At 36.7% G+C, this 19011-nt stretch overlaps 1 protein-coding gene across 1 annotated transcript in view; it reads right to left on the bottom strand.

The window, feature by feature from the left end:
• The window catches only part of RIT2 (Ras like without CAAX 2), a 348360-nt gene that overhangs the window by 273745 nt on the left and 55604 nt on the right, over positions 1–19011 (bottom strand). The window contains exon 2 of the mRNA XM_057313117.1: positions 6812–6868. Within this exon, the coding sequence (XP_057169100.1) occupies positions 6812–6868 (57 nt within the window). The remainder of the gene's footprint in view (positions 1–6811; positions 6869–19011) is intronic.

Here is a 19011-nt window from a genome sequence, read left to right as displayed (position 1 = left end):
TTAAGGAGAAAAGCCACGTGGTGATTTTGAGAATAAATCTGTATGTTACACATGCATATGCCTGTGTGTGGGTTTATATGTTGAGCAGTTAATTTAGGTAAGGTGGGTAAAGAAGACCTCTCTGGGGAAGTGATAGGCCAGCAGAGACCTAAAGGATAAAAAGGAACCTGCTAGGTGAAAAGCAGAGGAAAGGTGTTCAAAGTAGACAATGGCATATTGGCAAAAGCTGAAAAGCCAGGAAGAACTTGCCTGGAATATTTCAGGAACTGAAGGAAGACTGGCGTGGCCAGAGCACAGTGAACAAGCGAGTGTTACCAGATGAGCAGAAAGAAAATCAGGGGCCAGCATGAAGGCAGAATTCAACTTCTAATCTATCTGATTCAATACTAATTTCCTTACTATTCTAACATGTTTGGCATTCTAGAGTCACTAATAAATGTAATTCTTCAATTTCAGTTTTTTTAAGCCTTGATTTCCTTCAAGAATTATACCCTAGCCCTTATTCTACCTGGTAGTAATACCCCCCCCCCTCCAAATCTCATGCTATCCCTTCAGTGCTGCGCTGTAGACCATAGCCTTGTGGTTTGCTCACTAGAATAATTGGACACATTAATCTATGCTAATGTATAAATGACTCCTAATGGTTCTGGCAGTACCATCTCCCCTGAGCATTTACATTTTAACAGGGATTTTCTAGTGACACAAAGAAGTGACTCTATTAGTGCACATTTTAGACACTGAGCAGGCCATTTCAGTGTGATTCAAACATACTATTTCTTTAAAATCCTTGGCTTAGGAATTTTGAATTTCAGCAGAGATACTGAGAAATGTATACTTAATGTGGTACCTTTCTCCTACACTGGTCTAATCACATCGATATTTTTCATGCTCATACACTGTGGTGCCATCACAGTCATTAGACATGGTGCTGTCCACAGATGACCTGGCCCTAGCGTTAATGTACTTCACTGCCAAGGTGAAGCCCTTGTTTTTTTGAACTTCCTAAATCATTCAGGAAGACTTAAATCTCTATATGACATTTTATTCTTTTCTTGTAGAGCTTGTTACAGTCCTTACCAATTGTTCAGAAAGAATATAAATCTTTCAGATGAGTGTATTATGCAGTATTCATGGCCTGTAAGTGAAATTGGAGGTCTAAAATAATAAGAGAGGAAAAGCATTCACAGCTGAGTCAATTACAAAAGTATGTGTTCCTTGAAGATACGATACGTAAGTATAGTTAGAAACCTGTTGGTCATACGAATTTCTGGACACTATGAAAACAGAATAAATGTATGGACAGGTAGATTAATAAAGTGATAATTCATTCCTGGGTTGTTAAATTTGTTTTCCTTCTGCAGGAAAGCAATCCAATGAAACAATTGGATAGGTCCTTAAGGCCAGTTTCCTCTAATCAAATTGTGTGCTGTACTTACACAATGACCTCAAGTCATCCTAATGCAATGAGGAAAAAAAGGATAATTTGACTCTGGATAAAGAGATATGATCGACTCTTACAGATAATGAAATAAAATTAGGCAGGGAAGCTCAATGAGGAATGCATTGCTGCTTATTTTTGCACACCATTCATTCACATGCCTTGTACAATGCCCAAATCATGGTAGCTACCCAACAAATATGTGTTAAAAAATTAACAGTGAATGGAGAAGAAGAGGAGAAGGAATAAAAAGAGAAAACAGAAGAAATAATAATTAACAGCATAGCGCTTTTAATTTTTCAAAGAAATTTTCTTCTGGTAACTATTTTAGGTCAAGAAATAGCTATTAACATACATAGGGAATTCCTAGTAAAGACACTAACACACTTTTGACTAATTATTAGTCTAATTGCTCCCTAGAACTCTAAAGTTAACTGTAGCAAAATGTAAAAGTGATTGATTGTTTTCTAGAAATGTATTCATTCATCCATTTTTTATTCAACAAATATTTATTGAGCATCTACTATATGTCTGGCATTCAACTAACATCTGAGGAAACACTAGTGATTAATATTGAAGTTCCTATCCTTAGGACACCTTAATTAAACAAATAATTTAAAAAGTTATTTTATTATATATCGATAAATAATATTAAGGTGATAGCGAAGGTTCTGAATGAATATATTTTATTTGGGGTAACCAAAGGGGGCTCTCTTGAGGAAGCAATATTTAAGCTGAAACTTGACCAATGTATGACTTACCCAGGCAAAAATGGAGAGTGGAGAGCTCAAGAGCATTCAGGGTTAAAATATATGCATAAATGTTCCAAGGTGGAAAGGGGCTTGGGAAGTTTGTTAATTTAAAATAAGGTAGGTGTGATTGAAGCCCAAAAGGGGATGGAGCGTGACAAGTCTGTAAGCAAGAGTAGCAAGACCAAGTCTTATGCTTAGAATTTTATTCTTCATCCCAATCATAATTAACAACACTGGGAACTATTAAGAAGAGCAAATTTGTGTTTTTAAAGATATTTCTGGATTCTGTGTAAAAAAACAACTGGAAGAGCTAGTCTAAATTGGAGATGGGGTGTAGCTTGGAATAAGAAGGCAACAGAAGTTATGGAGAGATGGGTTCAGGTTCAAGATATTTTTAGGAGGTAGCAACAATAGAGCTCAGTGAATGATTAATGTAGGTAAGCTGAGATAGGTATCCAGGATTCCTGCTGGGTTTTTGGCATGAGATCCTGGTGGATGAAGAGGCTTACCATGATAAATAATCCTGAAAGAAGTAAAAGTCTACTAAGGATAACGAGTTACTAGCTAAAGTTGGGGCATGCTTAATTTTATCTTCCTTGGAGGTATCTACATGTAAAAGTTCAGTGGCCTGTCAATAATATTTATTTTTATCTCAGGTAAAAGTACCAGACTGTAGATATTTAAACCTTTAGTCAGTCCTACAATGTCTTTAAAGACCTGACCCCTGAGGAATCTTTACTTCCCTCTTGCCACTCTGCACATTGTATCATTTATTTCATCTTTAGGACTTCTGGTTCCAGACATGCCCCATCTCAGTCACATTTTGTACTGTCTTGCTTGGGCGCCTGTATTTTTTTGTTCTTCTGGGAATATTTACTCTTTCTTCCTCTTCACTTGCCTAACTCCTGTGCACTCTTCAAAACTCAGTATGGAGAAGAGTTGCTCTACATGTATTTGTGCCCCTGCAGGTCAGGTGAGATGTTCCCACATTGTTCTTCTTCTGCACCTTGTGGTTTTCTATCTCAAGAACTCATTGCATGATCTTGTTTGCTGATTTATCTTCTCCACCTAACTGGGAGTGCTTTGGAAGCACAGCTTGTGTTTTTCTCTCTATATATCCATGTATACCATGGTACCTGGCACATAATAGGTGCTAAATATATATATGATAAAAATTTTACAGGCTTGCAGAGAAAGGAGGCCAAAACAATAGTCTTTGAGGACAGTGAGGAATAATTACTAATTATGTATATAACTTGATCAAAGTTATGATACCCTGTAACTGAGAGGGAGCACAAATCCTTCATGGTTTAGAATTTTCCATCTAGTATCAAATGTCTTATTTGGAGAAATCTATTTGATACTATATCTTGTTTCCATCTGTATAATTTGCCAAGTGAATTTACCTGGTTTTTTCCGCTTATATGTTTGCCTTCATTTGATTATCAATAAAAGCATGAACAGAAACAATTCTCAACATGTAAAGATATCAATAAATAATTTGGACTAAATACACAGTCCACAAATGAGACCCTGATATTTACATTGTGGGTTTTAAGGAAAGGAGCACCATATTTTATTTCAGAAAAAAAATCAACTTGATATCTAATTGATATTAAATTTAAATTATATACAATAAGATTTTTAATTTTGAGCAAGTTACAATAAAATTTAAATGACATGGCAAAACAAACCATCCTAGGTCATTTTCTCAAATATCCCAGGTCTTTGAGAAATCCAAACTTTTCTAAAAAGTCTCCTTAAAGGATCCTGAATTTTAGAATGGACAGTAGGAAAGCCAGGAGGGCTTTTAAAATATTTGGAAACTGTGATCCAAAATCACAGTGAATGTATCTTTAAGAGAGTGTTACTGAACTCCTTCTCCATCCTTTCAAAACCCCCAGCACTTTCTTTTTTACAGTAATAACTGACATCATAGGTAGCATAAATGTTTGTGTATTTGTCTGAATTCTTCTTGAGTTGAAAATTCCTTAAGAGCTTGAACTGTGCTATATTAATCTTTTCTTTCTAGAGGACAAGCAGATTGCTTGGCAAAGAGTAGGCATTTACATTTTTTGCCGATTGAATTACATGCAATGGTTATCTCTAATGATTTACTGCTAATTAAAAAGTAGCATGTGTGTTTATTACAAAGGGTTGAACATCAGGACTTTGGTCAAAACGTTTCTTCTTATTATTCCATAATTACTTTACTATGGAAAAATCAAACCATACTTAATGTCTAATGCTTGGAGATACTCATTTTAAAGATTAAATTAAAGCTTCAATTTATCCATATTTGGCACCTAATTAAATTAAATTAAGGAACTTAATTTAATTTTTGAGTGAGGTCTTCTCATGAAAGAGTAGATTCAATACCTTTCGATAACCCTCTCATAGGTATCTTCTGTGGATTGGATGCTAGGCCCATTGGTTAGTGACATTGAAAATGTTAGTTAATAAGGAAAGCAATGACTCCTTTGGGTAGGACATTCATTGGTATCAGATGATATCCCTAATTCTTGTCAGTAATAAAAGGAATCTAAACTTTCAGAATTGGTGTAGATTTGAAAGGAAAATAATTGTAAGATGAACATAAGGAAGAAAATAAAACCATGCAAATCCTTCAAACATTTCAGAGAAAAACTCTTCAAAAACTTCAGTCAGTAGGATGACAAACAAATCTGCACAGAATTGAAAAAATACTCATTTCTTATATAAATTGTGAAATAAATATCCTCGAGAGGCATATTCTTCTCTAATTTGTATGATTTTCAAAATGTAGTAATACGAATTTCCTCTTGAGGGGTCATTAAATCAGCCAGACTGAGTTATAGTTACATAGCTTGAGCAGATGAAAAATAAATTATTGAGACTTTTACCTTCCTCAAACAGGATACCAATGGAAAATTATTAACCAATATTTTCATTAGAGAAGACAAGAAATGAAATGATGGGAAAATCAAATTGATAATAATAAAGTGCTCTGTGTCTCCACTTTCAAACTTCTTCCTCTAAAGCTATTTTATTTATAGCCAGAAAAAGGTACGATTTTAGCTGTTTGTTAGTACAGAATGTCCAGTTAGCTTAATTTCAAATGATGGATGTACTTCATGGAAATCTAAAGAAATCGTCATCATATTCTTCTCATTTCTTCCTCTTGAAAGAGCCATTTATAATTTATTCACATAAAATGCCCTATTTAAGCCATTAGGTGGGAGAGGCTGGCGAGCTAAGGTAGTTTTTCAAACACAAACCCATATAAAGCTTAAACGATGATGAAAAGTAATGAACAACAGAGTGAATTTGTGATATCATAAATGATATATTGTACCGTTGAATTTTCCAACAAGATAAAAGATTCAGAGCTTTTCCCTAGAGATTTCTCCTCTTCTGTAATTCATAGTGGGTTATGCAAAGTCACCAGCATTCCAGAAGCAAGATATTTGGAAAATGGATTTAGATGATTGCTTCTAAATCTTTACAAAGTGATTATTCTCTCTTCAGAAACAAAACTCAACTTCTTGAGGAAGTGCTTTCTGATTAACAATGCATACATTTCTTGCACTGCAATCTTACTAATCTGCTCAACTAATGAAGAAGTCTTGCTGAATTGTGGGACATTTTGTACTCATTTCAGCATAAGTACTCAGGCAAATATCCTATTCCATATAGGATAACATTTTATATGCACAGGAGAACATTGAATTAAAATTGCCTGATGAGCAAAATAAGAATTAGGGGATCATACCCGTTGCAAGTAATGGTAGGAGATACTCAGACAAAGGGAACAGAGTGTAAGGGATGAGGTGTATAGTCAAAATTTCTCACAGTCCAGGCAACCAGGCAACCATGAGGGGTCCAGAACTATGTGTTTCCCTCAACGCTAATTTGTTTCTAGACAAAGAGTGCTATAGCAGATTCTGGGAATTTCCAACTGGTCCTTTGGAGTAGCTCCTTGCAAGAGTAAAGACAGTGTTAAAGACATCTTTTCTGCTTTGACAGAGGAAGGAAACTTGTTCCCAATTGCAGTGTTTTTGCATTTAATACAGTAAAAAGAAAATCAGATAGGAAGAATGAAACATGGCTGGATTTTTGGCTCTAACAATATTTTGACTCTTTGGATCTTAGTTTCCTCATCTACCAGATGAGAATGGTGAACAAAATTACATCTATATCTAATGTCTTTTCCAAATGCACCATTAACATGGTTAACTAATTCTGCAATAGAAGATCCAGACACTGGATTCAGACACTAAATGAACAAATGACCAAATAAACATACAATCACATCAGTTATATTATCCAGAGCAGAGCTTTTCAAACGCAGGTAGATAGCCATTAGTGGATCCTGAAATCAACTTAATGTATTCCAACCATCATTTATCAGGAAGAAATAGAGTAGAATGGAAAATATGAGAAAGCACAACAAGAAGTAAGGACAAATATTGTTTCTTGAAGCTTGTATTATGGTGGCTTATATATTCTATATTTATGTGCATGTTTACTGGGTCATGGTAAAATATATTTCTTATTCTCCATAGACATCAACAGTATTTGTCAGCCACTTATTTAGAGTTTCTTTATTTGGGCTAAAGGAGAAAAAGAGGCTTATACTTACCAATAGTGGGGTCATGATAATCAGGGAACTGATGACTAATAAACTGCATTGTCATTGCTGAAAAAAAATAAATTCAATTTAATAAAAATTCACTGATTCACCAATTAGTTATTCTCCAATGTAGTTCATCAGTCTTTTAATAAGATCTAGTGACTTATTTCTCTGAGTGACTAATTTAATTATGCAACATGAACCACCAAATGATAGAGAAAGTTCTAGAGGAGAAAAAATGTTATCTAGAAGGAAAATAATGCCAGATACTTGTCTGGAATAAATATGTCAAAATTTTCAGTGTATTTTAATAAAAATTGCATTGTTGTAAAAATAAGAAGGTTCTAGACATAAAGAGAATATAAAGTATCTATAGGATCCTTCTTGGCTTGCTTCGGTGTAACAGTTGGTATTGGTTGGGAAGATCTTTTCACGCAAGGTCCTATACATATTCTGGGACTTACCCTCCTCATCTTTGAAATAAGGAGATAATCTCTGAGGTCTCTATTATTTATAAAGGTACATGATTATATGAGTTTTACTCTTAGCCAGCTTTTTAGTTAAAATTATTTGCCACTTTTATTTTGCCTGACCCATGCTATTAGGTCCTTTTATTAATTTTCATTACTTTTTGGGGGTATATCCTCCAAATTCTCCGCATTCTTTTCAAATCAATAATTTTATAAAACATTTATAATGTTTCTATTATGGTTTCTTCATATGAATGTCCATTATTAGGAGACAAGTGGAATGCTGAAGTAAAGCAACAAAACTTGGAGTAAGAATTTGTACATAGTAGTTCTCTTCCTTTTCCCCCTTCCCTGTGTGTGTGTGTGTGTGTGTGTGTGTGTGTGTGTGTGTAAGAGACAAAGACTCCCTGATCAAACTTTAGTTAGCCTCTCCTGAGTCTTCCTCTCAACCAAACCCTGAGCTAGGTCCCTGCCCTTGCTAGACCCACATAGCCCAGTGGTAGCAAGAATCCTGCCAAATCAGGTCGGTGAGAAACTCCCACCTTGGCATTGGATCCCCCTGGCCTGCCTTCAGCAAGAATCCTTTAAATCTGTTCGGCAAGAATCCCCTTACTTCTGATGGCTCCTGTTGGTAATTTTCCATCCCCCAAAGCCTGTCCCCACTCCTTGCCTATAAATCTCCCCTTTTCCTCGCTGTATTCACAGTTGAGTACAGTTCTATAATGAATTCTCTTTTGCCTTATTGCAATAGTTCCCGAATAAAATCTATTTTTACCTTTTTACTGTCCAGCTCTGGTTTCCTTTAACAATGTGTTCATGCTTCAGCAAATGTTTGAAACAGGGAAGACAGTTAAATTCAACAAACCTGTACAAGGCACTAGTCTAACCCTGCTGAGAAATGCAAAGAAACAGAAAGTGACCCAGTGAAAGAGAATTTCTGTTTACACTTTGATAGTGTTTACTTCCTGTCTTTGCATTGACAAAGGAGGTCTCCATATGAAAGTATTACTCAATTTGACAATTTAGGGCAAATTTTTGAAATGCAAATTAACATTTCTTAGTGAGGGCTTAAGGACTTAGAATATTTCAGGTAAACAAACTGAAAACAACATGTTAATTAAGTAGATATCAAGGAGAATTTGGAAAATGTTTTTCTTGTGTTTTAAAAAGAGCATTGTCCTCTGTCTCTTACTGCCTGGCTGGTTCACTCCCAGCTAGAGTACAGAGGTTGGAGGCCTGGCCTTCCCATGAACACTTGATGTGGCTAGTCAATCAACTAAATTTCAAAGATAGCTCAGACTTGGTAACTTTAGAACTAAAACGAGATTCTCTGCTCTACTCAAGACAAAGAGATACACACCTATTCGCTATGTGACAAGAGCCTCATCACCCGTCTTATGATAATCGGTCATCTAGGCTAAAGTCTTGAAGATGTTTTTGGACAGTCCCCCTCTCATATCTTCCAACTAGTCTCCATGAATTTTCATTTACCTCCAAAATATCTTTCAAATATGTCTTTATTCTTTCTGAAATTACTCTAGTTTAGGATCTTATATTTTAAATCCTTATTGCCATAGACTCAAAATTGATTCCTTTGTAGCTATTTCCTTTACCTTCCATTAACTTTCACAATGACACCAGAATCATCTTTTTAAAAAAATCTGATTATTCATATATCAGCAACTATTAGGATGAAGAGTAATGTGGTCCTTCCTGGGCCCATCATATCTCTTCAGGCTTGACTTCCACCACTGCCCAAATAGCTGTGCTGTGTTCTCAGATTTACGGAAAGAAGGACTTTCCACCCATGAGCATGCCTTTATCCACCCACAGCATGGCCTTCACCTTCTCCTTAATTTTTCTATCATACTAACAAAGGCTCTCCTTGACCAAACCTTCATCAGGCTCCTCTGAAGCCTCCTTCTAAACCAGGCCATGACCTTCAGGCATCCATGCTTATCTCTGCTTTGCCAAGTTTTAGCAGGAATCCTACTAAGTCAGTTTAGAGAGAATTCTCCACACTTGATGTATGGTCACCCTTGGTATCTGGTCAAGTTCCTCATCTCCAACCCCCATGATTACTTTGGCCTACCTTCAGCAAGAATCCTATTAAGTTTATTCAACCAGAATCCTCCTTACCCTTTCAGTGATTTTCTATCTACTGACCCCCAACTTGTTCCTTGGCTATACATTCCCACTTGTCCCTGTATTTGGAATTGAGCCCAGTTCTAGACTGAGGGAGTTCACTTTCCCCTGTTGCAATATTTCCTGAGTAAAATCTATTTTTACCACTTTACTGCCCAGCTCTGCTTTTCTTTAACAATGTTAATAATATCTTCACCCAAATGTCATACTATTCCATCAACACATTTAAATTTTTCATCAACCAGGAGCCAGTACATGATAGTCCTCGAAGTTCCCAAGCAGCATTAGAAAACACTGTGTATAACTAGGGGCTAGGTTAATTTCTATAAACCTAGGAAAGAATCCTGAAGGTGAAGAAGTTTGGAACAAATTTAAGGAAGAATATATAAGCATTTTAAGAGCTAATAGATATATATGATATAACACCTGAGAATCACAAAACCAGTATTCAGAAACAAATGAACCAGTCGAATATTTACTTCTTACACTTATTTATAATTATACCTAGCATATATTTAGATGATGGAGTTTGTGCTTTCATGGAAACCTGCTGCTTATTGTATAATTGAAAAAGCCCTTCAATTCTCAAATCCTCTGACCTACCACTGAGACAGAACCAAAGAAGAGAGAGCCAGCTGAGCTTTGTGCCAGAACTTCAAAAGATAATTTAGAAAGATTGATTTGTAAAAGTTTCTTTTGTGTTTTACAAAGTGGATGCCTGATGGGATATCTAAGAGCCAGTTCCCTTTGCGGAGATGATATGTAAAACAAACAATTTTTGAAAAATCTCTCCTAAATACATGTCAAATTCAATGTTGGAGATAAGTCATCTGCTAAATATCTATCAATTGTACTGGAGACTAAATTTTATTTATTTTATGACATACAGGTTTACATCCTTAAAATCTGGGGATTCTACTTTGTTTTGCCAAAGAGCCATTCTGTCAGAAACTCAATAATAGCTCCTCCTTTGTCTTTAGAGATTTTATGGTATTGACTTTATAATATCTGAATTCATTGGTTTTTAAGTATCTAATCAAAATGAAGGTCTACGTCTCCTTCCCAAAATACAAATTCCTAAACACACATATACACAATATTGAGAGATATTGTCCTAGCAAATAACCATAAATCTCAGATATTAGCCTTTTGCTTAAAAAGAAGACAACCATAAAAACTGATTTAAGAGCATCTGAGGACCCCAACCTCAAATCTGCCTCTCCAGAATTCCTAATATTCAGCATAGATATCCATTTCTTACTATGCATTTTTGTTTGTTTGTTTTGTTAAGTATTCCTTGAGGAGTAGTACACAAAATTCCTAAACTTGAGTGTGACCCAGTTTGCTGGATCAATTAACAAAATCCACCGGACAGTCATGAACAAATCATAGTCAGTATATTCAGGAAGAAATAGGAAAGGAGGACAAGATATTACTAGAAATAAATTTCACAAATACTCTCCTAGAGTTACTTTGTGGCTTTCCTGTTCTGTAAAAGATAACAAGAGTCATTTTGGAAAATTTTGAAGAGGAGCGATGTCACATTTTCCATACACTTGAGAAAAGCTGCTACATCAACAGAGTCAGAAAGTTTTTCAGGGTTTACCAAAAAAAAAATTTAGTCTTTCAGTAATGAGAGAGGTTTGTTAGTTTTTTTGAAATTTCAGCTCAAGGAATTATTACAAAAAAAACCCACCTGTTTAAATTCTTATAAGTTGAAGCAATCTATATGGTGGGAATCTATGTATAATTTTGTAGATTTAAAAATTAATTCTCTAGATAGGGGTATATCTGAAATGATGGGCAAAGTTTTTGTTGTTGTTGTTTTGCTTTGCTTTGTTTTTTTCAGCTCAACTCTGTGGCCATAATGAAAAATCTGGGACAGGAGATAGTGATGGGAGGTTTGTCACACTCATGCACATGAACACTTCTCCTAAGTCAGTCTGTCTTTCACTGGCTTTATGAACACAAAAAGCAGAGTGCATACAGGTAGAAAAGACATTTAAATATCAGAAAAGTTGAGTCATCCATTGTAATCATCATCAAAATAATCAGGGATAGAAATAAAGTATATTTGGTGGACGCGGACTCTATCTTTTTGATTTGTAAAATTATTACAGTTAGCGGATGACCTTTGTTAGCAAACAAGATACTTCTCCTCTCTCCCCCATTGAAATGGACATTGACTTAATAACGAGCCACAGATCAGGAAGTACCTGATGGATTTTGTATCAAAGACCCTTTTCCGTTTCTAGTGGCCATCCCATTAACATATGTTATGTAAATATAGTGCTTGCCTGGACTTTATAAAATATTCATTAAATACATACAATAAATAATGGGCAAATGCATCTTCAGTGTTCATACAAAACCAGTGGTGAGAGATTAAATATAATCATTTTTTAAAAAACAAACCCATTTTGATTGGACTCCTCTTTTTCATGCATATATTCTTTATTTAAATTTCCATGTTATTATTCAGATAGTCCAATAATTTACTATTTCATTTTAAAGTTAAATTTAAATCAACTGCTTCTTGTTTTGCATAATTCAGTATTAAACCATCAAATTTACCTACATGAAAAATCTGACAATATTATATATCACCTTGGTTGGAATGTCAGTGGTATTTGCCCAGAGGCAGAGACTAACACTTATGAAAAAGGAAGTTTATAGAAAGAAGGGAGTAATTTTCTACAAATTTTTCAAAAGATTAAAATATTGCATAAAATCACACTACTTTATTATTACTCTCCTCAGCTCCCCGACCCCCAAAGGAGTTTAATATTTATGAAAAGTACTGAACTGAAACTTTGGAGAATGATATAATCTAATTACACAGAGATAGAGGTTGATAAGTCATTGCTTTCCCTTTGGGTTATTCAAGCCTGTCAGTTGAGTGGGAAAGATGATGGGAATCTGGTCCCTAAGACTGTACTTCCATTTGTCTCTTGGTCTGTTGTGGTACCTTAATAAAATTACTTAACTCCCTATGTCATTTTTCTTATCTGCAAAATAAGAGGAAGAAGGAAAGAACTTAAAAACGCGCCCAGATTAAGCATTCTACAATACCTATTTCTTCATCTTGTTCTCACTACCATCACTTGTTCTTCATCCATTTAGAATCTGTTCTGCTTTCTCTATTCTAATTCTGTCTTCTATCTAGTCATTCTGTTCCAGCCATACTGGCTTCTTCGGGGTTTTTTAAACATTTCCAGCCATGACCCTTTCCAGAGAAGTCTTTGCTGGTGCTATTTCTTTTGCTGAAATGCTCTACGCCCAGATAACTGCTTGCTTGCCTGTCTCGGATTATGATTCACATGTGACCTCCTTTGGGAGGTGTTCTCTCACCAATGAATTTAAATAAAAACCCATTCCCCCTCTCTAGAACACCCTAGGCTCCCTTCCTGATATTCATTCATTTATTCTATTCAAAAATATTTATCATGTGCCAGACACTGCTTTATATAATGTGCCACACGATGCCTTTAGGTGCTTCCGACACAGCATTGAGGAAAATGGACCCCTGCCCTTTAGGGGCTTACATTCTAGAAGGTGGGGAATTGGAGAGGGAGACAAAAATAAAAATGGCACACATTTGCATATACATCAATAGTCTGTTAGATGGTGACAACTACTACTATAGAAAAAGTAAAATTATTATAGGATCATTGCTAAAATATAAAGATATATTACATTAGGATGAGTTTATGTGGGAAAAAATTTGGTGTATATATAATTTCCAGGAAGAATAGGAACGATGTCACAGTTTTCACTATTAGAGAACTTGTTCGTGTAGTTTTTAAAAGAAGAGTATGTCTTTTATGCCTCAATGGATATATTTATAAGAAATATATCATTACTTACAACATCATTATTTAAAATAAGCTAAGAATTAAATCCTTTAAAACAATTTCAATTTAGGATGAAATTTTTAGATAATAATCTAAAAGTGTACAAGTTGAGGGCATCCGGGTGGCTTAGCTGGTTAAGCATCCACCTCTTGATTTTGGCTCAGGTATGGCCTCAGGGTTATAAGATGGAGCCCCGTGTCCAGCTCTGCACTCCAAATAAGTAAGTAAATAAGTAAGTACGTAAGTAAATAGATAAAATCTTAAAACAGAAAGTGTACAAGTTGGGTACCTAATCTTTCAAAACTCCTTTAAGGAATAATGTAACAAAAATGTTTTAAAATCTATGCATTCACTGGGTGTTATACACAACTAATGAATCATCGAGCCTTACATCGGAAACCAGGGATGTACTGTATGGTGACTAACATAATATAATAAAAAATCATTAAAAAAATAAAAAATAAAATCTATGCATTAACTTGATCAGGGTCACAGATCTATCACAGAACAAAGTCCATTGGGCCATAGGACTCACTTTCTACTGTGCTAATTGCTTCTTATTAATTCCTCTCTCTCTTTCTCTCTCTCTCTCTTTTTTTTTTTTTTTGAGAGAGAGGGGTGGGGGAGGGGCAGAAGGCGAGGGAGTGAGAGTGAATCTCAAGCAGACCCATGCACAGCTCAGAGCTCCATGCAAGGCTTGTTCTCCCCACCCTGAGATCATGACCTGAACTGAAATCAAGAAGCGTTACTTTTCCGACTGAGCCACCAAGATGTCCCTAATTCCTTTCTCTTAACTGAAAACGTGAGCTCTCTCATGAGTGGGCCATTTGCTGAATAATAGCATGGATATGTGAGAAAAACTTACATTTTTGAATGAATAAATAAGTGAATAAGTCTAAAATTATCTGCTGACTTACAGTTAAACTCAGGTGAAAATGGTTGATAGTTCTCTTATTTTTCTACCAGCACTCCCGGGTACAAACATTTTCTAAAACTCATGGAGTCAAAGTGTCATGAGAAGCTGCAGCACAGGGTGTTCCCCAAGGAGGGCAGGCCACCCTGTTGAGTACTTGAACGAGAGGAGGTGGCTTTCAACCTGGAATGCTCCCAAAGAGGAATAATAGGATCCCTTTAAAGTCAAGGTAATAGGGAAGTAGTAACAATAGAGATATAAGAGGGTCTTTATGGAGTTTGGCAAAGACATCCTTACAGTTTGGCAAAGATTCCTCCTTACTTCTTTGAGGCTTTTAATACTGAAGAGTTTAAACTGTTGGGTAGACCGTAAAGAATACTGACTCAGAAATTAGGTGGGAGCGATCATCTCCACTCTGATGCCACTGTTCCTTTTCACTAATTCATACAACCCTAACATGAATGGGATTTTCCTGTTCTCTCTAGGGCTACTAAAGTTTCTAAATTTTTACAAAGTCAACATTTAGAGAGAGGAATTCAGCAATGGGAATTTAGTGCTTCTAAATCAAAAGTATAATTCAATGTATTTATATAAAGATGCAGGAAACCCAGTAACCCGGACAGATGCCAAACCTATGCCTGCAAGATCTGGATTTTCTCCACCAATAATTATTTTCTTAGAATAGAACCATCATGGTTCAAATGTGGACAGGTAATCTGAGAATGTAATTTTTCATTCAGTTATAAAACATTTGTTGCAGGTCTGGTATATTTCCCTGTGCCCACACATTTGTGGATACAGGATAAGGATGGTTGAGAAGGAAGGGATGAGATCTGGAGGTTAAGTGGTAGATTAGAAAATGGCACCATTTGGGGGCTCCTGGGTGGCTCAGTTGTGTGAGCATCTGACTCTTGATCTCAGCTCAGGTCTTGATTTCAGCGTCGTGAGTTCAAGCCCCACATTGGGCTCCATGATGGACATGGAGCCTACTGAAGAGAAAAGAAGAGAAGAGAACAGAGGGGAGAAGGGAGGGGAGACGGGCGGGGAGGGGAGGAGAAGAGAGGAGAAGAGAGGAGAAGAGAGGAGAGGAGAGGAGAGGAGAGGAGAGGAGAGGAGAGGAGAGGAGAGGAGAGGAGAGGAGGAGAGGAGAGGAGAGGAGAGGAGAGGAGAGGAGAGGAGAGGAGAGGAGAGGAGAGAAGAGGTCACCATTTGGTTGGGGGAATGGCACTAAGCCAGGAAGATGGATGGGAGAGGCAACCCTTGCAGTCTCCATCTCCCTGAGGGTTTCCCCTTCCATGGAGTACTCCCTTTCACTTCCGTTTTTTTTCTTCTCCCCATAAACTCTCTGCCAACAGAGAGAAATGGTGCTTTCCAGGACATTAAAAATTCTATTTATCTTCACTGACTGATTTTCAAGGATGATTGATGGGACACAAAAAGAAGTGATGGATATTAAAATTCAATATTACCAGTCATTCCTTTTTGCTCTATTCTGACAGTTTATTTTGTACTCAATGAAACTAAGAAGAAAAATAGACATTTTCACCAATCATTTCCCAAGTATTTTATCACTTAGGATAAACCTCATCACTTTAGGTAAATGAAATACTACCAAATGCCCTGCACACATGTACCAACAAATAGGTAAATATATCTTTCTCCCTAACTCTACTATTAGAGTATAATAATTAATGGAGAAAAGTATTGGAATCTGATTCATGTGAATGGGTGATAGTAACCAGAAAGTCTTAAAGTGCTCAGATATTAGAATGTATTTGGTTTGTCATGGGAGTTATAATAGACATTAGTATTTAGTCTGTATCTGGATTTATATTCTTATCGTTTGCTACAATAAGAATTTACTCTGTCTTGACGCCTTGATCCTGCAGTCAAAGCATTTCCTGGCATTTCATCATGTTAGTAACTGATAGACATCATACGTCTTGGGGCTGAAGGTTTTTCTTTCATAGCTTTGGAAAAAGATTCCCAAAGCACAAAACACCTGTGATTTATAGTACGATAATATTTGCATATTTTCTGAGAATTTTTCTTTTATTGATGAATTTCCATCTTATTTCTAGGAATTTTGTAATACTCTGTAGACAAGGTCGTAGGCTAAGTAGTGAAGTTCAGGACATGCTACCCCAAAATATGGCATGTTGGCATATTGACTATTTTAAAGTGAAGGAATCTGAGCAACAGTAGTTGTAGGAAAGATTCTCAGTCTCCCATGAAGCAGGTCCTAGGACCTTCATGTGAAGGCTGGCCTCCTATACTTGGAGGAAAAGAGCGTCCTATCTCTGAAGAAGGAGGGATGCAGAGAGAAGTAGAACAAACTGGCCTTGGGTATCCCCCCACCCCCTTTACTACCCTTAGGTCATACCCTTTTGTCCTATCGCATTTTTTATAACTTTCCACTCTTCCTCAAACCTGCAAACATAATTAGGCTTACCCACCTCTTCAGGTCTTCATTTTCTTATGAAGACTCCAGGGTTATGTAAAACTGAAATAAATTTGTACGCTTTCTCTTGTGACTCTGTTGTCAGTCCAACTTATGGGGTCCCAGCCTAAGAACCTAAGATGGCTAGAGGAAGGGATTTTTCCTCTCCATGCTCGTCAGCTGCTTACTTGACCAGAAGGACGTTGGCGTGCATGGATTATTTTCTCCTGCCCCATTACAGCTCCCTTCTTCCTAACTGCAAGTTCCCTTCTAATGCCTTAAATGATTCTGGATTCCCGGACTCTCTTCTTAAAAGATCTTTAGTTTCTATCAGTTTTTATAGTCCTTCATGGCACAATAGACTCTTCAGACAGAGAAAAGCTCTGGAAAGTAAAGATGGGTGGTCCCCTGAGTAAAAGGCACACTTTTTCTGTGGCCTCACCCAGATCATCCACGCTAAAAATTGTAATAACCTTAATTTTTTTAAGATTTTGTCTATTTATTTGAGAGAGAGAGAGAGAAGAGAGAGCACATGAGCAGGGAGAGGGGCAGAGGGACAAGCAGACTCCCCACTGAGCAGGGAGTCCAATGCAGGCTCAGTTCCAGGACCCCGAGATCATGACTTGAGCCAAAGGCAGACGCCTAACCGACTGAGCCACCCAGGCATTCCTGTAATAACCTTTATAGCACTACACTTTTTTTTAAACATATAATGCTATATACTTTTAAGGACATTTTTTGGTTTATACAGTATTTTAAACTTTATGCTTCTTTTCGCAACATATATGAAATGACATAAATCTAAAAGTAAAGGCTAACAGACCAGGTATCAGAAGGAAGGGTTAGGGCAATCCTGACAGAATGGAATGATGGAACAAAGCCAGAAATCTGAAAAGTAACAGATTAATGCAAAAGTCTTATATTTTAGCTAGAATAATCAATTTTACAGTTACAAAAGCATAGAATGAGCTGGACCTGGTACAACATCTGTTCAAATGGAAAATGACATGGAGGTTAGGATTAGGTCTACATAATTATGACTCCAGATAAAATTTAAGGGGATGCACGATTTAGGGCAGATTGTGACTGCATTATTAAATCTCAACATATTGCCAGTTGGTCCTTTACACTGGATTTGTTACGGTGACATGAACAAATCTGCTGGCTGGATTCAGCACTCATCCAGCCTCCATGACAAACATGCTTCCACCCCAGCACAACTCTGGAACGAAGTCTGCCTGCAACCGGGCTTCCTCAGGGGCTTTCCAACAGCGGATGGGGCAGGGTCTGGGCCACCCGGAGACTGAAAGCGCAGTGTGGATGGACAGACAGGTGCTGGCTCTGTCCACATTTACAGAACTGAATCGTGCTCATTCCGTCTAGGACAGCGGTTCTCAGAATGCAGTCAAATAGCTCTGAGGATCTGAGAGGCCTTTTCACAAGGGTTAATGGAGTTCTATGTCTTCCGCCTTCAGATCTGCATGAAACTGGATTTTTTTCATAAACAACCAAAACAATATACAGCAGTGTATTGAACAGAGAAGCAGACAGGTGACTCCAACAGTCTTTTCAGCTAGATATCTTCAGAGATTTTAAAATACATAAAATCATGTCATTCTTCTCAAATTCTTTTGTTGTTTTGGAAAATGCAGATATAAAATGTTATTTCTTAGGGCACCTGCGTGACTCAGTTGGTTAAGTGTCTGACCAGCTCAGGCCATGATCTCAGCCCCACATTGGACTCTCTGCTCAGAAGGGAGTCTGATTCTCCCTTTCACTCTCCTTCTGTGCTCTCTCTCTATCAAATAAATAAATAAAATATTTTTTAAAATGTTTTTTTCTTGGGGTCCCTGGGTGGCTCAGTCATTAAGCGGCTGCCTTCGGCTCAGGGCGTGATCCCAGAGTTCTGGGATCGAGCCCCACATCAGGCTCCTCCGCTATGAGCCTGTTTCTTCCTCTCCCACTCCCCCTGCTTGTGTTCCCGCTCTCACTGGCTGTCTCTCTCTCTGTCAAATAAATAAATAAAATCTTTAAAAAAAAAAATAAAATAAAATGTTGTTTTCTTGCAATATATTTTTAAATTAATATTATTATAAGTGTTTAATTAATTGATTCAGTTTTATAAAATTTTACTTTATAATATGGTACATAGCAATAGAAATAACCCATATACTCAAAAGTTTTTTGGGGTCCGCAATAACTGTCAAGTGAATGAAATGATTTTAAGACCAAAATGGTTGAGTACCACAGATCTGGAGTAAAACCCGTGCCCGTTAAATAAAGGCTGGTGAAAAGAACTATGATTATTCATACATCAAGTAATAACATTTTAAAAGCCTATAATTAAAGATAAAACAATAGGGAAGCCTGCCTGGTCAGGATGCCTA

This window comes from Ursus arctos, unplaced genomic scaffold (genome assembly GCF_023065955.2).
Source record: "Ursus arctos isolate Adak ecotype North America unplaced genomic scaffold, UrsArc2.0 scaffold_17, whole genome shotgun sequence".
In the NCBI taxonomy this organism is placed as follows: Eukaryota; Metazoa; Chordata; class Mammalia; order Carnivora; family Ursidae; genus Ursus; species Ursus arctos.
This window is presented reverse-complemented; position numbering and strand designations above follow the sequence as displayed.